Here is a 26,125-nt window from a genome sequence, read left to right as displayed (position 1 = left end):
AGGGCGCCTTAAACCCATTGGGCGACCCATATGGCCATTAACTCGATATGAACAATGATTTAGTCCTAAAGTACATGTGTCCAACTTGTCGCGTGTACGGACCTTGGTTGATTCCCTAAAATATTCACCCAGAGACACCCGGCATGAAGGCATTTTCACATTACCCATGTTTCAACTACCATTGGCAAACCTATAAAATATATCAGTCCCATAAATAGTTAAGTGCCTTTTTCTATGTTTTTCTATATGAGAACGTCCCTTTTGAATTTTATGACAAAACACATTTAATTTTGATTACGAAAAACATATTGATATTGAATTGTTTATATGAATATAATGGTGGGAGACTGTGGGAACGCTGTGTGGGTGCCTAACTTTTGTCCAGGTGTATATGACCACTCACGCTCTGATGGCACACGGGATGACCTCTCCGATCTGGAGTCTGTTCAGCCATCCGGAACACAGACCCTCATGATTTACACCATCTGCAGATCAAGAAAAGTTTTAATAGAGGATAAACCTCTGATATTTGAGTATTGTTTTATGCCGCATTAACACTGTTGGGGCTATTCGCGCCTGTTGGCATATGAAGTGTCAATGACATTTTACCAGTTGTCATGCATAGAACCATACTGACCTTGAGTCGTGTACTTGAGCACGGCGACAGTGGCATGGACCTCGTTGGGGTAGGCGTCGTGAGACGAACTGATGCTGTAATAACGCTGTTTCAGGAGGGGGAGCTGCGTGACCAGCAGTGAGGTGGGTACCCGGAGGGAGGGGAATTCCTCCAACACCCCAAGAAGGGTCGGCGTGCTCGTATCCCTCCACTCCTCGTAGACGCGGGTGTCCTTCAAACAAACACAAAACAAATCTCAAGAAAAGAAGTCCATCATCACAGGGTAGTTGAGATGTAACTCCCTCAGAGGAATCCAGACGTGTATATTTTGAATTATATATTATATTGAAATAACACCATATGGGATCATAAAATCGGTCCGGTAAAACCTTGATGGGAACCGAAGCCAGACAAATTCACTGCGCATGGAAATATTCTTGATTCATGTACACACCAAATTTAATGTAATGATTCTGAACATTTTAGTAGATTTTCATACAGATCCCAGAGCACCCTCATTCCACTGCCACCACCTTATGATCTCTACACATCCCCTTTTAAGAGGCTTGGTGGTTCCTTTAATACGTTTGGATTCTCTTGCAGAATGCTCCTATTTGAACTTACCCACAGCTCTGTTCAGGGACGATGTATTGCTCTACCATGTTTGCTACATGACGTCAAATTGTTGCATTGTAATACCATTCATTGCTTACAAAGACACACACTCATAAGTTTACATCACCACATCAGTAGGTTGACAAAAGAGACTCACAGTGGTCAACAGGTCAAGTCTGTCCTTGTCCTGGTTCCCGCCTGCCAATGTGGACAACACCTTCAGGAGGTCCTGGGTTGGGGGCGTGGTCACGTCCAGGTAGCGGGTAAAGGCGGTTCTTAGAGAGCACGACGGCAGCTTATCCCATACCATCCACTTCTCAGCGGAGCCTGGTAATCACATTTTCCTTGTAAGCAAGTAACGTTTTTTGCTTCTAAGATATATGCTCGGTTCAACCTCTGCATAAATACAAACTGTTTTCAATTATACCAGCAGCGCAGTGAGGACCTAGGATAATGCCAATGCCAGAAGGTAATACGCATATTGCATATTCGAAGAGATGTCACACGCTAACGGAAGTCTTTTCTATATCTTCCCACACCCGCAACCGTCAGGAGTACAACAAATAACTTGAGTAGCACATGAAACTATACCTCTAAGTATATTTATCATATGTTAATTTTTCAATTGCAAATATCTTAGATAAGCAATTATATAAAGAAGAATGAACAGAACAGCGCTTACTCAGCACTCAAAGAATATTTCAACATGCTTTACTTTTACAAATATAATTTGATCTAAAGCTTCAAATAACTGTTAACTTTTTCTTTCGCATGATGCTCAACTGTTGATGAAATTGATTGTATTGGCAGCTATCTAAATTGCTCGATAACTGTACGTGACACCGTACAAAGTTTGTGTACATAGAGATTACTACAAGAGTGTCTGTCCGATACCATTGATCTTACAACGAGTTGTTTCAAAACGTATCTAACGAGCGAAAGCGAGTTAGATAGTAACACTTTGTAACAACGAGATGTAAGATCAATGGTATTGGACAGGCTCGAGTGCAGTAATCTGTTTCTTACACACCCTAAAATCGCACCTTTTAAGCATCGATTCGATGCATTTTGTCTATTCTCATGCTTGCAGTAGCGCGTTAATACTTTACACTACGGCCATGAGTGACGTCATCCGACGTACTGCTTACTATGCATATATAATGTGACCCTACACAAAAAGGTTTCCGCCACATATGTGGATTATCAAGGCGATGATGATAATGCAAACTAGACAAAGACAAAGAACACGCTAGATGCCGAGTTTGAAGTTTTCACCTCAAAGAAATTACCAAATATGTAAAACAATGTCTACTTCCGTATGACATCACTACCGGTGACCGACTTTTACAAAATGGCGTGTTCACTGACAACAGTACGCGATATTTCCAGAGGGTGATTTCCGTTGATTGAGGGATCGTATGTTCATAAATGTGTCATGTAAGTAATCAGAAACATTCTGACAATCTGCGTACTGTTACTTGATTTATGTTTTCCTATTTAACAAAAAGAATTAGTCAGAAATGCAGATAACTACCGCCGTCTTTGTGTGTGATTTTGCGTCAGTCATTGCGTCATACGGGACGGAAACGTTTACGATTTCTGTTGAATGTACTACATCATTGTAATGTATATATGTGAAAATTCCATAATTCGTGCAACGATACTCTTCCCGTGAATATTCTCAAACGCGCGATCGAGCCAATGTATCCAACAATTTGACAAAAGTACCTCTAAAAATGCTACACAGTGTAGATAAAATCTGAATTTTGCTTTGTTTACAGTTTTCCGACCAGTGTACGTTTCCACACTTAACTTATTTCGCTTGATTTTATCTACATAATTTGGATTGGTGACAAAGACCATTTGTCATTTGATTCATAAATGTATGAGGAATTCAGGGATGCATGTATCGCAGCTGAGTTTGAAAAAAAATAAATATTCGTGATCTAATAGGCCTCTCATAACCGGCAGTTTGTAAACACAGTCCAAAATGGCGGAACGTACACTTCGGCGTTTGCGACGTTTCAGAATTATCATGAGTAATTTCATGATAAACAGATACCCGTGATCACTAATATGCTATTTTTGAAATTTAATTCTTTGAGTAAATATCCGATATTTATGTTTCTAAACACAAATTATCACGCTGGCAGAGTTACGTTTGGCCGCAAGGAACTCTGAGTAGGAGGGTTGCAGAAAGTAGCATTGTGTCAGATTAGTTTAATTGATTTTAGTAACAATATATATATATATACATATAGATATTTAGACCATAATATTTACGTTAGAAATGAATTTATTAAGCATTATATAAATCTATGTTGCGGTATACCTTGGGCAGTTGTCTCCTCCTTCATTATCTCTGTCCGCATAAGCTGTCCGGCAGGGGGCGCATCGTGTAGGCGAGACAAGATGGCTTCCACCATTTCTGGTGAATTTGAGGGAAATATGGCAACGTGATCGCCTGGGCTGTACTTCATGGCAGTGGAAGAATTGGTCCCCAGCCTGACCAGGATAGTTTGGCGCCTGGACGAAAGAAGCGGAGGTTACTGTATCCCCTTATCCGTCATTGTCCGCACATAGCTCATTATTAGGTTTTTATTCCGGTATATGGTCTTTGCTGGGAGCAACGGATCAATCCGTCGGTAAATCGTGCTAATAGACGCTATAGAATGTACTGGGCACTTCCACATATCCGTGTGGATACAAATAATAATTAAACCATTCCTAAAATCTGTATAGCAATACCTTCAATTTGTTATGAAATTTGAATAAGAAAAAAAATAAAAATGTAAGTGTTTTGAAAAACAAGATGGCGGCCCCCACAAAACACTTCGTGTTCTCGTGATGTACGTTACCTTTATAAACCGAGGAGTCTGGAATTAGGATCGCGCGAACGTTTAATAGCAGATATTTAGCGATTACACAGAGAATGGAAGACCAAACCAAACACGTGACCTTATTACGTCACGGAATTACCTTTCTGCACACGACACCAGTTTTGTATCTTCCTGTTAGGACTTTTGTGAAGAAAAAAAACAGAGATGAAAAAAATGGCACGATAATGTGAACATCGTTTAGGAGATAATTGCGTGCGTAAATATACACGATCTGGGGTCGTACGGAATGCGGAGAGTCACTGTGTAGTGGAAGACAGCTGCAGTAGCAGCTACACTGTATGAAGGTGTGTGTGTGTGTGTGTGTGTGTGTGTGTGTGTGATTTGCTTCTACTTACGGCGACGTGGTGGACTGCAACTGCGTCCTCTCCAGCACCCTACAGGGCACGACTGTCTTGTGGTGAAGCCGGCCTAGAACTGGAAGATAAGGATAATAAAGATAATGATGTTGTTGTTGTTGCTGAAGATGATGACGATGATTGTTTCTAGACTAACGAGATTCGACTGTTCTACCTGTATACAAGCAGGGCGTGTGCACTGACAAGTTTGTAGACTAACGAGATTCGACTGTTCTACCTGTATACAAGCAGGGCGTGTGCACTGACAAGTTTGTAGACTAACGAGATTCGACTGTTCTACCTGTATACAAGCAGGGCGTGTGCACTGACAAGTTTGTAGACTAACGAGATTCGACTGTTCTACCTGTATACAAGCAGGGCGTGTGCACTGACAAGTTTGTAGACTAACGAGATTCGACTGTTCTACCTGTATACAAGCAGGGCGTGTGCACTGACAAGTTTGTAGACTAACGAGATTTGACTGTTCTACCTGTATACAAGCAGGGCGTGTGCACTGACAAGTTTGTAGACTAACGAGATTCGACTGTTCTACCTGTATACAAGCAGGCCGTGTGCACTGACAAGTTTGTAGACTAACGAGATTCGACTGTTCTACGGTACCTGTATACAAGCAGGGTTTCTGGATGAACAAGAATCGACTGTTCTACCTGTATACAAGCAATGTTTCTGGACTAAGAAGACGTTTCCGAATTGGCAAGGTTTTACTACCTGTACACAGGTCCCCCTCCTTCCCGTCAGGAAGTTTTGCTATACGGAATCTGTTTGGCGTCCACATGCCGTCGCTACTGGACAGGTCGCCGTCGAGGTTTGTGACGTCCATGTCACTGTCCACGTGGAACGCCTCCAGGGAGGCCTGCAGTTGTAGAAGCAGAAGGCTGATCATTTTTCAACAGACGGATAATGTTTGGTGACAGGTCTATGTAAACGTCGGACTTGTTACATCATGGAACACAGTTATGAAGATAGTTTACTCCAATACGACGCCTGTCTGCGTGGAGAAATCGGACAGCCCCTCCATGGGGGTTCGCGTCAGACGAACTTTCTAAATGCCAATTTGCCCTGAGACGAAATTCTCGGTACGAGTTAGCGAAGCATTCAGACAAGCACATATGAATTCTGTATGTCAAAAACATACTAAAAACCAACAGCTTGGAATGTAAATAATAAAGGCCACGCCATTAAATTGTTGTGGATGGTTTATACCATTATCATTTCAGAGCGCATGCGCCTAAAAGAGGGGTCCCATCGAAGGAAAATTTGTGTTCTATGTGTGGTTCTTTTGTTAAAAGAGACATTTTCGAATTAAGGCGGTAAATAATTTAGTTCGAGCAATTTGTGTCAGTCAGCATTTCAAAACTTTATTTTCTCTGAAAGGATCAGACAAACCGTTATTTGGAAACCAAAACATATTGTTTTCAGAACAGCCATCATGTCCAGTAACTTCGTTTTGTTGTGTAAAACCTAAGGACAGATGCTATATCCATGACTTTTTGGGACCTATTACATTGTTAAGGTTAAATCCCAGCAAGAAACACACAAAAGCCTTACCTTAAAGGCTTGCTTGGCCCAGGTCTTAAAGGAGTGCTCCTGCCTGCTCAGTTCATCCCCCTCCCCTGTCTCCAGGATCTTCTGACCTCCCAGGTCACCTAGCAGCGAGTCCAGGAAGTGACCGAAAGCGCAAAAATGGGGGTAGGCCCTGGATCCCAGTCCAAACACTCCGTACCTTAATAATAATGTATGTCAACTATCTTTAATTTTAACGGGAGGTACATGTGTATACTTAAGCTTTTAGGATAAATTGGCAAGAATTTGTCAGCGTCACATGTCTGCAGACTGACCATTTCACAATCGGTATCCTCATCATTGTAAGATAATTCTAACCAAAAAGGTTATCAAAGTATTAAAATAAGATCCAATATTCCTGCATTCACAGCCATACATAATCGACACTGGGGCAGGCAGACAAGTGACTGACAGCATAAGCAAAAAACCGCTCCGTCGGGGTATGGTGCCAAACAATCACCCAAGTCACAATGACTGACAACCGATCCACATTCGTCATATCTTACAAGAAGCATGAGGTAATAGGGACCTACAATGTATTTTGCACCAGAATGCTTTCGAGACTACATCACGGGGCCTCTGTATACAGGAATCGCGTCTGGGCTAGACAAATCAGAGGTTCATATTATGAGGAATGGACCACACAAACTGGCTTCGATGACACTTAATCGGCCTTGTCACCGAACCTCACCATCCCGTCCACGTTGTCGTCATTTACGACATGGTTTACGACATGGTTTCGGTTTCCACCAGAGCCAAGGGGACCAAAATAAAAAATGCACACCTGATATTTTTTAGCAGTCCCGCCGACTTCCTCGAAGTGCTATTGGTGCTGGAGTTCCCCGTCACTGTGTTCTTGCTTCTGTTCACGTGAGTAGAGTGAATAAATGACTGAGCTTGGTTTAACACCACTTTAAACAGTATTTCAGCTTGGTGTGAGAGGTAAGTTCGAATTTATGCCGGTCTTACACAGTTACCACTTTAGTAAAACCCGCGAGCACGGATATGATGCTGACAAAGCAATAATCGTAATCAGGGATTCGAACTCACGATTGTCGATCATGACACACCAGTGATCCAACTGTGTACAGATAAATGCACCTCCTCAGATGATTGACAAGTGAATGAAATACTATCAGTTATTTGTACATAAAATAAATAAATAATAGCTAAACACCCCTTTCCATAATCATCAATACCCATGGTACGATTCCGACTATATCATAGTCACATTGTCACATGTGAGAAATTAGTGCGAGTACTCTTAAATAATAATCTTCAGTTTAATTGCGGTTGCAATGTTGCTTAACAGTTGGCCCTCTGGAAAAACCTTGAAAGATGTAATCACATTGCCGTCTCTACTAAAATGAGGTGGTAGTTATTATGGTCTGGAAGTGGGGTACTCACTTTTTCACTGCTTCGGAGTGTCGCAGCTTTTCTAGGCTTTTGGCGAATGCCTAGAATAACAAAATAATCAATGGTTAAATATAAAAAAGCCTTGAAACATGATCACCGTGACAGGGGGGTTGTTATAAGATACATACATGTATTTCTTTACAAATCTCTCATGTGATCTCCGGGTCATTTCAGTCTTTTAATTACATGGTAAAACATTTCACAAACCTGTGATAAATTAAATTTATAATTGTGAGTACATTATATTTTCTTCTCTCCGTGTATGTGAACATACTTTAGTAATGAAAATAAATTTAACAGTAGGTCAATATGGGAAGGGAAATAGCAATATGCCCTTTTACTGAAAACTCTTTATTTCCTTTATCAGCCCTTCGAATAAGGAAACAACATTAACTCTTATGCTTAAAGATGGAGGCCTAACCTTGAAACCAATACCTACCTCGCCATTCTCCGGGCCGTCGCCGTTGCCGAAGGTGCTGGTGACGACGAGGATGAGGTCCTGCCGCTGCAGCTCAGTCAGGTCTATGTCCTCCATGCACACGACCTGTGTGTGAACGACGGAGACAACGGTTACTCCTGTGTCGTGGACTGCTGCTGACATTTGGGACACGTGCAACTTCAGTTTGTATATTGCCATTTCAGCAATATTAACATGGCTTCCACCACATGGGGCGGTGTCCAATTGTTTCGAAATAAATCCGATATATGTTACAGCAAATAGCAGAAGTAATTAACCTCAGGTCTATCATTTTATAACCGGAGCACAAGAAACGAGTATTTATATCATAAGCTTACCCAGGTAGTAAACACATCTTGAATGTCTGACACAACGGTCTGACGAATCGCTCTGACACTGTAATTTTACCCTGGTAGTAAAGGCAGGCTTGAATGTCTGACACAACCGTATGTCGCCCTGACACTGTAATTTTACCCTGGTAGTAAAGGCGCGCTTAAATGTCTGACACAACCGTCTGTCGCCCTGACACTGTAATCTTACCCTGGTAGTAAAGGCAGGCTTGAATGTCTTACACAACCGACTGTCGCCCTGACACTGTAATCTTACCCTAGTAGTAAAGGCAGGCTTGAATGTCTGACACAACCGTCTGTCGCCCTGACACCATAATCTTACCCTGGTAGTAAAGGCAGGCTTGAATGTCTGACACAACCGACTGTCGCCCTGACACTGTAATCTTACCCTGGTAGTAAAGGCAGGCTTGAATGCCTGACACAACCGACTGTCGCCCTGACACCATAATCTTACCCTGGTAGTAAACGCACGCTTGAATGTCTGACACAACCGCCTAGCGAATCGCTCTGATCTGCCGGTCTCTGTGGCGAACACGATGACACAGTTAATGTGGCTGGCCACTGCCTTGGCCTGAGACTGGGTCAGTCTGTGGACAGAGTGGGCATACTCTGAAGTAAATATACATAATGGCTCCTTTTTTGGTTTGGCAAGAGCTGCTCCCTAACTTACTGTGAAAAGTTGCGTCCCTTAAATCTTTATACCATGCTGTAACTTCGAGCTTTCCTCCAACATTACGCTAACACTGCCTGATAAATAGTATTCAAAGCGACGTTAAACCAAACTCACTAACTCACTTGTTTGGTTTTGTATTTACGACTGCTTCAAGTGTACTAGTTTAAAGGGTCGATTTAGTGAGGAGTGAGTTGTGTTTAACGCCGCTTTTAACATTATTCCAGTTATCAGCTTAAAGTGGGAGAAAAGCCTGAAGTGATGCAGGTCTCAGACGTTTACCACTTCGGTGAAACCCACGAGCACGGGTATGGTGCTGTCAAACCTAGAAACATAATCGGGGCGAACCGGAATTCGAACCCACAATCATAGGTTTCTGGCATGCCCATGGGACGCAACTCTGAACACCGCATCGCGGCGCCTCAGACGACTGGGCCACCCGTACCCACAATTTAGTGAGGAGGAAAGTTTGGATAAAGAGATGTCAGCGAGGTGCAAAATGGAAACAGACTGAACATGCCGTTTTGTGTTTTTTGCATTTTGAGGTCTCTGTCTAGGAGCGAGATCCACACAAACTAAACGAACTTGGTTTCCAGATTAAATTTAGCATTCATTGTTACATATCATACGTGACTGACTACCCAGGCACGTTGAATAGTTACAAAGTACCATTAATATAGATCAGATAACATGCTTAGGTTCCATAATTGGCACAATGTTTCACATAAATTCACATTTTCACTTCACGGTCGTGCGTCCTTGAAATCCTTGTCTGATTCTGCAGGAAAGGTAATACTATTATTTTATTCACTGAACATGCATAATTAATTTATCTACATTTCTGGGGATGCCAACCACCTCCTCCCCCGAATCCCGAATACCATCTAACTTTTTATACAATACTACTCACCAGAAATCTCAAAAGCCTTGAGAAAAGGGTGCGATTTCAAGTAAAAATACTGAAAAATTATCGAAAAAAGTAATATATAAAGGAATCTTTTGCGTACATTAAATTTTTTATGATTGTTGAACTTGCATACCAAATTCGATTTAAGATGAGTCCCGCGTACCACATCGTTGAGTGGTACCCTCGAAATAGACCCCGGAAGTTGCATTCTGGGACACACTCACCTCTTCCTGGTCGCCCGTAGGTACATTTCTTCCAAGTCCTTGTTCTTCCAGACATGAACCTTCCACGCGTCGTCCTGGAATACACACATAGAGGTTAAACATATAGAGTTATAGCCGGACGCACGCATGCACACACACATGCGCATATAGAAGGTCATACACTGGCTAGAATTGAATAGTAACACACATACACCTACACAAACAAGTGCAGACATGCGCGCACGCACACACACACACAGAGTCACACATACACGCACGCACACACGCACATATAGAGGGCCATACACTAGATAGAGTTTGATAGGGACACACACTTACACATACACAAACACGTGCACACACGCGCGCACCCACACCAAATAGTCCATGCAGTGACGCCGAGTAAAAATTGGATTCTAACAGATACCCGACAGGTATGGCGCACACCAAGGAAACACGATAAATGTGGGATTCGAACCCACGCAGCTGACACTCGCATCTAACAGTAAAATACAAGCATCGATCTGTAACACGAATCACTACCTGGTACTCATAGGAAGGCTTGAGCTTGTAGACCGTCATCTCTTGGTGAAACACATCCGTCTGACTCCCACTCATCGGGGGTACCACCCACACCCAGTCAGCGGGACACCCCCCACGCTGGCGCTGCTCGTTATGGAGATGCTGGATGAAGGATTCGGACGCGGTGTGGTGGTCAACAATCGTCGCACCTGCTAACTGTGAACACACGTGGACTAGAATGACACTGGAATTTCGAAATGTTTAGGACACAAACAACCCCATGAAGGACAACTCCATTACTCCTAGCCAAGTGGTTTGGGTTTTTGTATGTCGTGGCTGCTATATATTGTAATAAAAAAGAGTACACTTATAACTCTGTGGTCATAACATGACTCTATTTATATATCCTGCCAAGAAGAGTTAAGACGACTGCATTGAATAATTAAATATATATTTTACACTCCATGTATATATCGGCATCGTCCAAAGCGGGGAATGAAAGTGTTCGGTCGGAAAGAATATGTCACACCACACAGCGTCAACGTTGATGTTGTTGATCTGATTATGCGAAGCTTTAAGCGCATTGATTAAAAACCAGTCTGGTAATAGTGGGCCTAAAAGAGAAGGCAGATCCTTTTTGGGCCCACTGGAAATGCCAAATTTGCGGAAAAAGTTGGAATGACAATTATCAGACATGTTCAAATGGATGATAACCAGCCTTTCTTTTCTTAAGCTTGCACATTAAGGACTTTTGACATGAAAATGTTTAAAATGAGTGAAAAGACCAGAGTTTGAGAACTTCAAATGAAAATCAAAGTATGAGCAAGTCCGTGACCCGGGATGAATATTTTTTCATGTGCTTGTTCTGTTTTTATGTACATCTCATTGGCACATGACTGGCGCGCAAATCTTCAAAATGCAAGGCAAAATACACATAAATCATATACTCTCAACAGTGCACGTACCTGGAAGCTATGTAGTACAGCAATGTTGACCTCAACTAGGGCTCGGTCACGCCACAGAGAGGAGTTCGCCCCAGTGTTCAGACCCATCATAACGGCAACTTTCTGATATTGGCAAACAACGAGAGAATAAACCATTACTTTGCAATGACTGAAAATAATGGAAACATAAGTCAGCGATACCAATATTAATTAATCAGAACAAAACACGCGAGTCATTGTTTGTTTGTTTATCCAATACGTAAGTAATGAACGTTTACGACATTGGTTGTCGATAAAACCAAAGAACCGCACTTTGCTGACTTTAAATAATACATTCATAGAAGCAAAGGACGTTTCAAAGATATGAATCTGAAAATCGAAATATCTTTCCATACACGAAGCCTTTGCCATTGTTCTTGGGGCGTACAGCATGTATATCCTTTCGACGTCCTACATTAATATTGTGCCGAACAGCGTCATACAAAAACGAATCGTATCATATCGAACGGCGTCAAAAACAATGCTGGAAGAACTATATTGCTCTTGTATCGTTTACCGTGAGTGAAATACCTGCATGACGTACCCTTATGATTTTGTACCCTAAAGCGTCAGGGAAATACCTGCGAGACATGCACCTATATTGTATCGAACAGCGTCAGAGGAATACGTGATGGGTGAACTGTAACTAATTTGTATCGAACAGCGTCATGCCCTTGTGCTGATTTCTTGTATCGAACGGCGTCATAGAAATACCTGCAGGAGCTACATTTATGATATTGTATCGAACAATAAACTTGTAAAAGATGTGGGGACGTTCCTGAATGATGCTGCACGTGCACCTAGTACCAAAGTCCTTCCTGTGCCAATCTCAACAGCGTTGTATCTAACACCAAAGTCATTCTTGTGCCTACCCCAACAACATTGTACCAAGCACCAAAGTCCTTTTTGAGCCTACCTCAACGACGTTGTGTCTAGCAACAAAGTCCTTCTTGTGCCTACATCTACAACGGTGTATCTAGAACCAAAGTCCTTTTTGAGCCTACCTCAACGACGTTGTGTCTAGCAACAAAGTCCTTCTTGTGCCTACATCTACAACGTTGTATCTAGAACCAAAGTCCTTTTTGAGCCTACCTCAACGACGTTGTGTCTAGCAACAAAGTCCTTCTTGTGCCTACATCTACAACGTTGTATCTAGCACTAAACGTCCTTCTGGTGTCTACCTCAACGACGTTGTATCTAGCACTAAACGTCCTTCTGGTGTCTACCTCAACGACGTTGTATCTAGCACTAAACGTCCTTCTGGTGTCTACCTCAACGACGTTGTATCTAGCACTAAACGTCCTTCTGGTGTCTACCTCAACGACGTTGTATCTAGCACTAAACGTCCTTCTGGTGTCTATCTCAACGACGTTGTATCTAGCAACAAAGTCCTTCTTGTGCCTTCATCTACAACGTTGTATCTAGCACCAAAGTCCGTCTTGTGCCTACCTCAACGACGTTGTACCTAGCTGCGTCACAGAAGTCCCTGGCCCCTATCTCCGTCCCCATGTACCAGCCGTTGAAGGGGGCTGCCGGGAACTCCAGACCCCCACAGTCGAACAACATCGCCGAGACAGCTGGGACCGCGAACCACTTTAACCCTAGTCCCTCAAACCACGGGTAGCTAGTTTTAAGCCAAACAATTAAGTAATCAATACCAATTTGACTATTTTTGTATTATAGTATTTTTTTTTAAAAAGCAGTATTTTCTCACACGTTATTCTTCCCAAAACAGGAGAATACCTATTAAGGAACATTCTGATTTAAAACTGAGTATTTATTACAAAATGATTAATATAACAACGTTAATAAGATAAGGTATAAGACCAACGTACAATGTCTGTCAATAAGTGTTTCAGAAATGTGATTGTAAATATTAAGTCCAGGTGAAAAAGAAACATCTCAAAGACGTAAAATGATAACTGAAACATGATATATATGAAATTAACTTACGATTTTCACACAAACAAATTACTTTTAAGATAACCCCTTATGAATGTTTTATCTGTCACTATGTTATCAATCAGAGAACATCAGTCTACTACACACTTAGGGTGTTTGATCTCCACCTCCAGCACAAGATCCTCGGGGAGGTCAAACAGGTCAGGGTCGCCGTCTCCAGCAGATAGTACAATGGGAAGCACATCAAACATCCCGCCCCTGCCGCTCCACCCCAACGCTTCACACACCTGGAAACACAAGGTAAGGCAACATGGTTAGGGTACGGCAACACGGGTAAAGCAAACAGGCTAGGGGAAGGCAACACACGATAAGGCAACGTGGCTGGGGTGGGGCAACATGGCTAGGGTAAGGCATCACGCGATAAGGCAACAGGGCTGCGGTATGGCAGCACACGGTAAGGCAAAATGGCTGTTGTGGGGCAACATGGCTAGGGTAAGGCATCACGCGATAAGGCAACAGGGCTGCGGTATGGCAGCACACGATAAGGCAAAATGGCTGTTGTGGGGTAACATGACTAGGGTAAGGCATCACGCGATAAGGCAACAGGGCTGCGGTAAGGCAGCATACGGTAAGGTAAAGTGGCTGTGGTGGGGCAACATGGCTAGGGTGAGGCAACATGGCTAGGGTAAGGCAACATGGCTAGGGTAAGGCATCACGCGATAAGGCAACGGGGCTGCGGTAAGGCATCACACGATAAGGCAACAGGGCTGCGGTAAGGCAGCACACGGTAAGGTAACGTGGCTGGGGTTGGGCAACATGGCTTGAGTGAGGCAACATGGCTAGGGTGAGGCAACATGGCTAGGGTGGGGCAACATGGCTTGGGTGAATCAACATGGCTTGAGTGAGGCAACATGGCTAGGGTGAGGCAACATGGCTAGGGTGGGGCAACATGGCTTGGGTGAGGCAACATGGCTAGGGTGAGGCAACATGGCAAGGGTGAGGCAACATGGCTAGGATGAGGCACTATGGCTTGGGTGAGGCAACATGGCTTGGGTGAGGCAACATGGCTAGGGTGGGGTATCACGCGATAAGGCAACAGGGCTGCGGTAAGGCATCACACGGTAAGGTAACGTGGCTGGGGTGGGGCAACATGGCTTGGGTGAGGCAACATGGCTAGCGTAAGGCATCACGCGATAAGGCAACAGGGCTGCGGTAAGGCATCACACGATAAGGCAACAGGGCTGCGGTAAGGCATCACGCGATAAGGCAACAGGGCTGTGGTAAGGCATCACACGATAAGGCAACAGGGCTGCGGTAAGGCATCACACGATAAGGCAACAGGGCTGCGGTAAGGCAGCACACGGTAAGGTAACGTGGCTGGGGTGAGGCAACATGGCTAGGGTGAGGCAACATGGCTAGGGTAAGGCATCACACGATAAGGCAACAGGGCTGTTGTGGGGCAACATGGCTAGCGTAAGGCATCACACGATAAGGCAACAGGGCTGCGGTAAGGCAGCACACGGTAAGGTAACGTGGCTGGGGTGAGGCAACATGGCTAGGGTAAGGCAACATGGCTAGGGTAAGGCATCACACGATAAGGCAACAGGGCTGTTGTGGGGCAACATGGCTAGCGTAAGGCATCACGCGATAAGGCAACAGGGCTGCGGTAAGGCAGCACACGGTAAGGCAAAATGGCTGTTGTGGGGCAACATGGCTTGGGTGGGGCAACATGGCTAGGTTGAGGCAGCATGGCTAGGGTGAGGCAACATGGCTAGGGTAAGGCATCACACGATAAGGCAACAGGGCTGCGGTTAGGCAGCACACGGTAAGGTAACGTGGCTTGGGTGGGGCAACATGGCTAGGGTGAGGCAACATGGCTAGGGTAAGGCATCACACGATAAGGCAACAGGGCTGCGGTAAAGCAGGACACGGTAAGGCAAAATGGCTTGGGTGGGGCAACATGGCTTTGGTGAGGCAACATGGCTAGGGTGAGGCAACATGGCTAGGGTGAGGCAACATGGCTTGGGTGAGGCAACATGGCTTGGGTGAGGCAACATGGCTAGGGTAAGTCAACACACGTTAAAGCGACATGGCTAGGGAGAAGCTTCATGGCTAGAGTGAGGCATCATGGCTAGGGTAAGGCAACACACGGTAAGGCAACATTGCTTGATAGAAGCAACATTGCTTGGTAGAAGCAACATGGCATGGGTAAGGCAACATTTCTTGGTAGAAGCAACATGGCATGGGTAAGGCAACATTTCTTGGTAGAAGCAACATGGCATGGGTAAGGCAACATGGCTAGGGAGAAGCAACATTGCTATGGTGAGGCAACATGGCTAGGGTAAATCAACACACGTTAAAGTAACAAGGCTAGGGAGAAGCAGCATGGCTAGGGTCAGGCAACACGCGGTATGGCAACAAGAGTAAACATAATCCAACCTCTGTGAACTCGACGTTGGCGGGATCGCCGACGACGCTACCGTCAGACTGGCGGTAACCGGCGTATCGGATCAGTTGAATGTTCCATACCCGAAAGTCCTCTCTCCCGGAAGTGCGCTGAGGAAACACAGTGATCGCAGACCTGAAAGTGATATTAGTGCCTGTAGATTGATGTTGCTTTTTTACTCTTCAGTCAGCACGATTCCAGCTAATTCAAGACGTCCTTTAAATGCAGATCAGTAGTTTGTGCAACGTCACACGAAAGGGTGTGTTCAATCGTTGTTTTTCATTTTTGGTAGAAAAAATATAAGAAAACCTGTACTGCGATACTAACTAATTCTGGTGTGTGTGTGTGTGTGTGTGTGTGTGTGTGTGTGTGTGTGTGTGTGTGTGTGTGTGTGTGTGTGTGTGTGTGTGTGTGTGTGTCTGTGTGTCTATGTGTGTGTGTCTGTGTCTGTGTGTGTGTGTGTGTGTGTGTGTGTCGTAACGTAGTTACCTGATATTTCCATTATTGGTGCTGTACTCAATGTGGGTGCACAGCGCTTCAAACATCTCCTGGGTCGTGGCTACGTGACGAGCATCAAACACCTTCAAACAACCAAATATATGTCTGTAACATTATAACCGCGATTTGTAAGTAATCTAACTGGATTTAACAAATGATTGAGCAATTAGTTCGTTCCATTAAAAATGTCATTACGTTTGTTAGATTGGATTCCTGGTTAGTAACTGGTCTCTGTGACTTGTCGTACGATGTCTCTGTATGCTTGTCGTACAATGCAAATATAAAGGATCAGGTGGTTATGTTTGGTGACTTGGCTGATTGATGTCTAGTGCTACCAACTCTTACAGACACACATAATGACAATGGTGTCTCGTAAAGATCCCATGCTTGCCATAAAAGGCGACTATGCTTGACGTAAAAGGCGAACTAACGGGGTCGGGTGGTAAGGCTTCTTTGACTTTGCGAGGATCGATGCACATGGTGTCAATGACTAGATTGTCTGGTCTGGTCCAGACTTGATTATTTACAGACCGCGGCGTTAAACAACAAACAAACAAACATGACAATGGTTGTCCTTGTACTATAAATTCCTTCTCCTGACACACATCCTGGCAAGTATTGTTCAAGTGCTTCAAATTTCTTCTACAGACACATATGCTAGCAGTTAATGTTCTAATTTACCAATTCCTTCTACAGACTCACATCCTGGCAGTTATTGTTCTGGTGGTACCTCTTACTTTTACGGACACATATCCTGATAATGACCGTTCTTTTAGCACCAACGAATCATTCCTTCTACAGACACACGTCCTTGTAATGATCTTTCTTGTGTTATTTCCCGGACCCTGAATGACATATTACCTTCAGTTTTGACCACTGTATTCTTCCAATACATCGTGGCGCGTTCCTCCATGCTGTCTTCACACCGAAGGTCAGTTCTTCCAAAGTCAGATCATAGGTCCCGGATGTAGAAATGGCGTCTTCAACTTCCGCCCATCTAATTTTGTGATCCTCTGTGTCTGAGCTGATGAATACGGAAAACAAAACTTGGGTTTCGTTAAAAACCTACAGGATTATATAAATCTATACGGGAACTCATTTACCAATACCTCCTAAACACCATTCGGTCTTATTTTGGTTTTCAAATTAAATAATATATTTAATAAATATTTCGTTACATGTGATATTATATCATCATTTGAATAACAATTCCGTTAGTTCGGAGAATTACGATTTTCACTAAAACAGATATTTGTTAATCGGGACGAATTTCTGTAATATGGCACCATCCACATAAACGAGGTTTTGTTGTAGGAGGGGCATACATCTCGGGTAGGTGACGTTTAAGATGTATATAAATACCGAATGATTTCAAAACAACTTCCAACTCGATCTGGTGCCATCCTGATAAACTGCACGTTATCATATCAAACAGGACAGTTCTATACTGTTGGTTGTTGACAAAGATCGTTTTACCAGCCATTGTTCTCTGTAATTTGGGTGTAAACAGGGTACAAAGTTGAACGACATGATAACACTGTAGGTCAACGCTGAAAGCCACGAGAAAACTGAAGGTCAACGCTGAACGACGTTAGAAAAATGTAGGACAGCGTAGATGTACCGTCTCTGACCACATACCTTTTCATAGAGGCGTAGTACTGGCCAATGAAGTCCTTGGCGTCCGTCAGAAGGTTCTGCCTTGACCTCAGAGTCAGGGGATGCTTCATGCTGTCATTCATCATCACTGACCCCATGCATCGCATCTTTGAGCAGTCCACTGGCTGGCATGGAGAACAAAGTAATATGACACATAAACAAATTTGGTTATAATAGCTGCATAGATTGACCAGTCGTCTAAGGAGATGCAACTTGTGCAGAGTAACGATTCATAGGCGTGTCATGGTCATGGGTTCGAACCCTAGATTCGTCTTGATTATGTTTCCTTGTTTGCCAGCACCTTTCCCTTTGCTCGTGGTTGCAGCAAAGTGGTAATAGTTTGATATGCACCCCTTCGGGTTTCCCTCCTATATGAAACTGACACGCCCTTCTGTAACTGAAATTCTGATCAAAGCAGAGTTAAAGCCAACTCTCTCACTCATGTTTGGCTATGTTTAAACCCTTTTGGTCCCAAACCATTTACCTTTTGGTATACCAAATATTTCGTTTGAAAATGTATTTTGTCGAAAGTTATGAACCTTTAAGCAAGAAAGAGTCGACTTTACTGCCTCGGTCGCTGCATCTGATACAGTAACATCGAACTCGACTCGAAATGAAACTAACACCTGTCCATTCAGGAATATGGCGTTTTCAAATAACGAAAGTTACAGAGACGAGACAGTGCCGTCACAAATGTGGTTTTGGTTTTCTTAATATCTACAACAACAACTATTACGAGCACGATGGCCGTTATATAGCTGGATTATTGCTGAGTGCTGCGTTAAATAACAAACAATCAAACAAAATACACTTTGCTATACATACTGCTATTTCCTATTATGTGAATATTAAATACTTAATACTCGTCACAGTGCTACAGTCACAGTGCTACCAGTATTATAACTACCTAAAACGTGAAGATCCAGGTTAGAATTGGTCTCCATTCACCTATGCTTGCGACTAACATGATCGGATGGTCAGACCTGTTGACATGGTTGATGCATGTCATCGTATCCCACTTGTGTAGATTGATACTCGATTATTTACAGAAGGAGTCAAACAATTGGAATATTACTGGGGGAGGCGTTAAACAAAAAATAACAAATCTACCTGAAGCTGCTTCTTGTGCAGCGTGTCAGTTGTAGTCGATCCATCCAACCAGTTCCTCAATGATGTTACAGGACATGAACGCGGCGTCCCTGTTGCAACAGCACCAGACAAGCCTCCTTTCTTCCTGTTCCCCACCTTGAGTCCACTGACCCTGACCACTTGCTTCTCAAGAGGGACCTTCAGCGTTCCATTTTGGGGGATCTTATTTTCGTTCCGGACACTATCAGATACGCAGTCTGGGTTCGAATCTCCTTTGCCCTGACGGAACCTTCGATTCCTATTTGGTTTCCTTTTGTTCCGGCCTCTACGGCACGAGTTACTTTTTCCTACTGGATCCATGTCAGCACGGACGTGGTGTACGTCAACGTAATGGATTTACGACGTTGTAATCGTGCTCTTCGACCGTCGTTGTACCGGACGCTGGGCTGCAAATTCGCTTACAGCAGACTGTTGGTCAGTTTCTGGTGGAGCACCGTCTGTTGGAGACAGCACAGAGGCAGGATGGGACGGTGCTAGCTGTGCGAGTGACTGTTGGGTTAATATAGTCTCCTGGTACCATGACGTCACAAACTGGCCGAGTTCACTCATTAATATATGTATGAACGCAACGTGGCTGTCTCAGGTGAATATATTCTCTTTATTTATCAATGTAGATTTAATCTCCATGAAACTGTTGAGATATAGCTGGGATATTGTTGAGTGCGGCGTTAAACAACAAACAAAACAACTGCTGACTAAGTTTTCATTGTCAATTATAATGAATCATGCGATGATTTCCGAGAAACATGTTTAGCCTATCCTCAGCTACAAAAAAACCCATCCCATATACACGTAACCATTGTTAACCGCCCTTGATCTGTACAATCAAAGCAATCTGTCACTAGAGGGCTCTACTTCTCCTAAAAGATTTTGCCCACGCCTATGACCCATACATTTACAATCAACGTTACACATGGGCCCTGAGCACCACGTGGTATTTCGCGACCTATTACGTTACGTGTTTGAGTGAGTGAGTGAGTTTGGTTTAACGCCGTATTTCAGTATTTCAGTTACATCACGGCGTTTCAGCTAGGCGTGGGAGGAGAGACCATTAATTTACCATTTCGGAGAATACACCGATTGCTTACAGTTTGTGTTGGAATATCGTTTGGCTAAAAAGTAGCATCAATTTGACATTTTAGCTAAAAACTTGATAATGATGTGCTGGGTCGTGCGTTTGTACACCACGGAATGTGTTGTTGTCTCCAATAAAAAGCATCATTCTTGTCGTCAGCAAAATTGTAAAATGCAGTATTTTAGTAATTTTCAACAACAACCTAAAAAGCGGTCTTCGCTCACAACAGATGTTGGGAAAATATATTCACAGAACTGTGTTTTTTCACGGTTAAAGCCGAAAACAGCTGTTGATGTTTTATTCAAATTCTTCAATCAATAGAAATTAACAAACAATAAACCACGTGTGAATATCTAATGTCTATCCGGCACAGGTACACAACGCGAAGGCAAGCTGTCAAAATTCCATTGCCTCAATCATCACACGAAGGGACAGTATTTTCCGAATTTTTACATGCTAGGAAATGAAAGTGTAATCCGAGGTCCATATGACCAACGTTTAAAACTGACGTCTCAATTGTCCGTCAAATTCGCATTTGTTCCGTGGGTCCTGAAATAAAGAGCATTTAAGTGACTATGAACATATATATCGGAGGTGTGTACATATGGTCATCGTCTTCATGTATTTTGTAACGTGTGAAATAATTGTAAATGTTGTTCTTGGATTACACAGAGTTCATTATCGTGTTTAGATTTATCCTATGTTTCCTACGCTCCTAAATAAATGGAAGATTACCATTTTCACAAAAAAAATATCATATATCCTACTGGATCCATGTCAGCACGGACGTGGTGTGCGAGTGACAGTAGGGTTAATATAGTCTCCTGGTACCATGACGTCACAAACTGGCCGAGTTCACTCATTAATATATGTATGAACGCAACGTGGCTGTCTCAGGTGAACATATTCTCTTTATTTATCAATGTAGATTTAATCTCCATGAAACTGTTGAGATACATTTTTTGACATCGGAAAAGGTTATGAACACATCATTGTCGTTCAAATAGGTGTTACCGTTGTCTTTAGGTGGTGATATCAATCAACGCCATGTTTACAACCCTTTTTGCTGAGCTTCTATTGACTTTCAGTGACCGACTAGAAATCGAGCAATTATTATAATCCTCCTAACTGATTAACTGAATTAATATTTACTTACATAAAAGCGACAAAAGCATTTCAATAACCATAAGAAATAAGTAGTAGTAGTAGTAGTAGTAGTAGTAGTAGTAGTAGTAGTAGTAGTACAAGTAGAAAGTAGCAGTAGCAGTAGCAGTAGTGGTTGGGGTATTAGTAGTAGCAGTAGAAGTACTTGCAGTAGTAGTAGTGGTGGTAGCAGTTGTTGTAGTCGTTGTGGTAGTTGGAGCAGTTGTTTTGTTTGTTGTTTAACGCCGCACTCAACAATATCCCAGCTATATGACGGCTGTCTGTAAATCAAGTCTGGTCCAGACAACCCAGTTATTGGCATAATGAGCATCGATCCACGCAATTGGGGTACGACGACATGCATCAACCAAGTCAGCGAACCTGACCACCCGATCCCGTTAATCGTCTCAGCATGGGTAGCTGAAGACTATTCAAAACATACGTGGTGATGGAGAAATACGGTTTTAATTATTTCCACCAAGAGTGAGTGAGTGAGTGAGTGAGTGAGTGAGTATGGGTATACGCCGTTTTAAGCAATATTCCGGCAATATCACAGCGGGGAACATCAGAAATGGGCTTCACACGTTGTACCTAATGGAGAATCGAACCTGTGCCTTCGGCGTGACGAGCGAACGCTTTAACCACTAGTCTACCCCACTGACCTCCACCAAGAGTGAGTGGACAGTTTTCCGGTTATATCACGGCGTGTCAGCTTGATGTGGGAGGAAAATCCGTTTTCCACTAAAAATACCAACAAACCCAACTGGGCACACCCTGAAACAAGTCCTTTAGATACAATGTCAGTTGCCAAGCATGTCTTTTTTGTGAATAACAGAGTATGCGTCATGCACATGACACGTGACATTTGAAAACTAATTTTTCATTGTCAATTATAATGAATCACGCGATGATTTCCGAGAAACATGTTTAGCCTATCCTCAGCTACAAAAAAACCCATCCCATATACACGTAACCATTGTTAACCGCCCTTGATCTGTACAATCAAAGCAATCTGTCACTAGAGGGCTCTACTTCTCCTAAAAGATTTTGCCCACGCCTATGACCCATACATTTACAATCAACGTTACACATGGGCCCTGAGCACCACGCGATATTTCGCGACCTATTACGTTACGTGTTTGAGTGAGTGAGTGAGTTTGGTTTAACGCCGTATTTCAGTATTTCAGTTACATCACGGCGTTTCAGCTAGGCGTGGGAGGAGAGACCATTAATTTACCATTTCGGAGAATACACCGATTGCTTACAGTTTGTGTTGGAATATTGGAATTCTTTTCAAGAATATCATTTATGATGTGATGAATTATAATTATTATGACAATAGTGATAAGTATGATAACCAGAAGAGGGGAATCCTCAGTCATCGATGACTATGTATATTGTATAATTGTATATTGTATATGTATGACTTACAGAGGCATCACCCTAATGTCTGCACCCTGCAAAATGTATTGCGATATACTCAATTGGTGGAAGAGAAACGGATTCTGAAAGCAAAGGAGCTGTCTAGATCACCCATATAGTTTTCATAAGATATTAGACAATAGAAGAATCGCAAAACAATCTACTTTAATTGTCTCATAGACATGAAGAAAGCATTTGATAGCGTGAACCGTAACTGTCTTTGGTTCAAGCTGGAAGCTATGAGTGTACAAGTAAACATATTGAGTGCCATTCAGTCAATGTACGAGGGTGTTCAGTGTGCTGTGGGGTTAATGGTTTACTGACGCCGTGGTTTAAACTTCCAAATGGAGTTAAACGAGGATGTTTAATGTCGCCAACATTATTCTCGATCTACATTGATAACCTTGGTATAGAGATTGGTGATATGACTGTCTGTTTTATGCTGAGGATATAGTGATTCCTCTTCCATGGAAGAGAGCCTTCAACAGATGCTAGACAACACACATGAATGGTGTGTTAAATGAAGATTAGAACTTAATAGTGACAAGTCGAAAATAATGCATTCCAGACCACGTGACATGAGTTGTTCTCAAGCAAAGTTCACATATGGCGATATTTCTTTGGACTACACCCCGGCTTATATAAATATATCGGACTAACTGGATCAGCACTTGGGGCTTAAACTGACACTGACACTTAGTGCACACTGTGCTAAGTTTTGTGACGCTGTGGGGTGGCTTATGGCGTATTCACTGCCTTTAACTCACTTGTACAGCCGATATTGACTTATTGGAGCCTGGTATTTGGGGTCGTTATGAACAAAGAATTATGAATATGGTACAGAACAGAGCGTGCCGCATTTCCCTGGGTGCCAACGCAAACACATCCAATATTGCCACGAGAGGGGACATAGGCTGGATTTCATGTGTAGCATAACAGCGACTGAAAGTGTATAGACTGTGGCTAAGACTTCAAGAGACTAGACTTCCTAATATCGTTCACAAGTGGTCATCAAAACGTAAGCGTTCACAGACGACATTGACATGAAATCCACACTTCGCCGAAAAAAATGTTTATCTTAGATGAGCAGAAGTGGTTTACTGATTTATGGAAGGATAAAGTTAATACCATAACTGGTGATAAATGACGTACTTTCAGACATATTTACTGTATTAATATTCTCTATTATTGCTTTCTAAATGTACACACATATGGTATTACCACTGAGTGTGTTGCGATGGGGAACTTGAGTGTCTAAAACGAGTGTTTGGGATATCACATTGTAATTGTTTCTTATATATTTATTACAGAGGATATTGCATATTATGTGCTAAATCCAATGAAAATATTCTTTAAATACACTTGAACTGACACGTTTACTGTCAACTGGCAGTAACCCGTAAGCAAATCGAATGTCGTGGTGCATTTTGAGACGTGTTTCTAAATTAAATTTGCTTATTAATTAACAGCAATATTTATGTCATGTTTATTTCACGATTAGTCATGATTATTTGGCCACAGTTTCATAATGTCGCAGGTGAAGTAAATGTTGTACAATACATATATAGTTTATAATTCATACATTTCACAATATGAATGAAGACAATCGTTTGAAACAAACTCATAAGAGTGCATGTGAGAAAAATAGTTTTCTTTCAGAAGTGACGATAACTCTAGTTAGTTTGTACAAGTTGTTTGTTTGTTGCAGCTATAAGGCGGCGGTCTGCAAAATTGTCGAGTTTGGACCAGACTATCCGGTAATTGTAGTATCATGAGAATCGATCCACTGACAGATTAATTTAAAATTATTCCTATCACCTTCAAATCCAGCATATTTTATAACATGTTGATACGTGTGGGATGAACGGCGGCGGTTCCCGCTAATACCACGAATGACCATTACAAGAATCCCACAACAATCTCTGATGTTTAAAGCTAGATTTCATAATTAAAACCAAGATAAGTACATAACAATTCTCAGTTACTGGGCAAGGCACTCATATACAATGTTAATCTGTTCAGGCAAAGCAATATGGCAAATGTACAATATAGATAATAGTCACCTCAGATTCCTTGAGATCACATTCATAACGCATTCAATCTTACACAGTTCTTGTCCTATGTTACAGGTTCCAAACTGCCCTCGTTCAGTCATACCATATTTCTCCATTTCTCCCTTTCCAATTCTATAAGATAACTTGCCCTCATATAGTAATACAAATTTCCAAGAGTGAGCTATCTATCTACTTGAGCACACAACAACAGACGGTTAATCGGCCCACACCTATCAATTGCCAAGCCAACTCACAAACTCCAATCACCCCACAAGCACGCTTCTCCTCGTCAGACAGCTTGCTTAACTCAATCAAGCATGACACCGTCCACCCCAAGTGGACCCACTCATAACAATGTATAATATAAACTACACTGTATTGTGCATTGCTATCTGCTGCAACACTGAATTGTAAAGGGTCGTGTGCTACAGAAGTGGAAACTGTATTTGTCTTGCGTGACACAAAGACTTATGACTGTTTGAGAAGGTCGCCCGGAATATGCTCATCTCTGCAGTGTGCACGCGAGACATGCTCAACAACAACAACAACACATCAGATTATGTTTGACACCACGACATATTCCCTCGCAACGTTAGAGTAAACATCATAATAGGTTGCATATCAGATCAACGCGATCCACGGTCTAAGCAACATTATGTGTTATATTGGCTTTTGCACTCTGCGTTGGTGCGATAGCGTCTTCCATAGCATGTGTGCATGTCATGTTTGGCTGATGATGAATAGGTTCAATAACATAGTCAGCGAGGTTGTCTGTCTTTTCAAAACTAGTTACGATAATGACTGTTACAAAGGAGGCGCCAAACAAAGATTAACGTCATTGCACAAGCCTATGTAACCCCGGATCGCTATTTTCAAGTGATATCCAGATCTATTTTGTATGGTGTTTTCAAATGTAATTCTTCTTTTAGACAATAACATGTATGAAAGTTTGTATTTTGCCAAATGTTGTAATGAGGTTTGATGTTTCTTTTTGAGAGAGGCCTTGATGTTTCTTCAGCATACGATTCACCACAATCACATATAATGTGATAATGCTACCATTACACCAAGTAGTTCTATCCCGTTCTACCCCGTTCTAAAAAAAATACTAGAACGAGCTGTGATCACGGTAGAACGGATAGTTTTGCGTAAAATACGATGCTAGTTCGTTCATAAGCCGTCCTCAATACGTCTATCTCGTTCTTATCTCGTTTTTGGCCAG

The 26,125-nt window shown here is 42.6% G+C and overlaps 1 protein-coding gene across 2 annotated transcripts in view; it reads right to left on the bottom strand.

Annotated features, from left to right (window-relative positions):
- Nucleotides 1-25,087, bottom strand: part of LOC124116043 (nitric oxide synthase, brain-like) — a 30,369-nt gene extending 5,282 nt beyond the window's left edge. Inside the window, exons 1-22 of one of the 2 annotated variants that reach the window (XM_048386517.1) lie at nt 24,913-25,087; nt 19,171-19,686; nt 18,043-18,185; nt 17,266-17,428; nt 16,396-16,487; nt 15,900-16,041; nt 13,608-13,747; nt 13,008-13,182; nt 11,541-11,642; nt 10,597-10,791; nt 10,075-10,148; nt 8,728-8,860; nt 7,906-8,010; nt 7,458-7,507; nt 6,835-6,912; nt 6,036-6,210; nt 5,196-5,340; nt 4,467-4,545; nt 3,564-3,757; nt 1,389-1,558; nt 638-848; nt 404-485 (exon numbers count right to left, since the gene is read on the bottom strand). In XM_048386517.1, coding sequence (XP_048242474.1) covers nt 404-485; nt 638-848; nt 1,389-1,558; nt 3,564-3,757; nt 4,467-4,545; nt 5,196-5,340; nt 6,036-6,210; nt 6,835-6,912; nt 7,458-7,507; nt 7,906-8,010; nt 8,728-8,860; nt 10,075-10,148; nt 10,597-10,791; nt 11,541-11,642; nt 13,008-13,182; nt 13,608-13,747; nt 15,900-16,041; nt 16,396-16,487; nt 17,266-17,428; nt 18,043-18,185; nt 19,171-19,509 — 2,987 coding nt within the window. In that variant the 5' untranslated portion in view covers nt 19,510-19,686; nt 24,913-25,087. Of the gene's footprint in view, nt 1-403; nt 486-637; nt 849-1,388; nt 1,559-3,563; nt 3,758-4,466; nt 4,546-5,195; nt 5,341-6,035; nt 6,211-6,834; nt 6,913-7,457; nt 7,508-7,905; nt 8,011-8,727; nt 8,861-10,074; nt 10,149-10,596; nt 10,792-11,540; nt 11,643-13,007; nt 13,183-13,607; nt 13,748-15,899; nt 16,042-16,395; nt 16,488-17,265; nt 17,429-18,042; nt 18,186-19,170; nt 20,420-24,912 lie in introns of those variants that run through there. The other variant, XM_048386516.1, reaches the window with a different exon arrangement.
- Nucleotides 25,088-26,125: the final 1,038 nt, after the last annotated feature.

This window comes from Haliotis rufescens, unplaced genomic scaffold (assembly GCF_023055435.1).
Source record: "Haliotis rufescens isolate VD_foot unplaced genomic scaffold, xgHalRufe1.0.p SCAF_6, whole genome shotgun sequence".
Classification (NCBI taxonomy): domain Eukaryota; kingdom Metazoa; phylum Mollusca; class Gastropoda; order Lepetellida; family Haliotidae; genus Haliotis; species Haliotis rufescens.
Note: the sequence above shows the minus strand (reverse complement) of the source record. Positions and strands in the feature narration are given on the sequence as shown.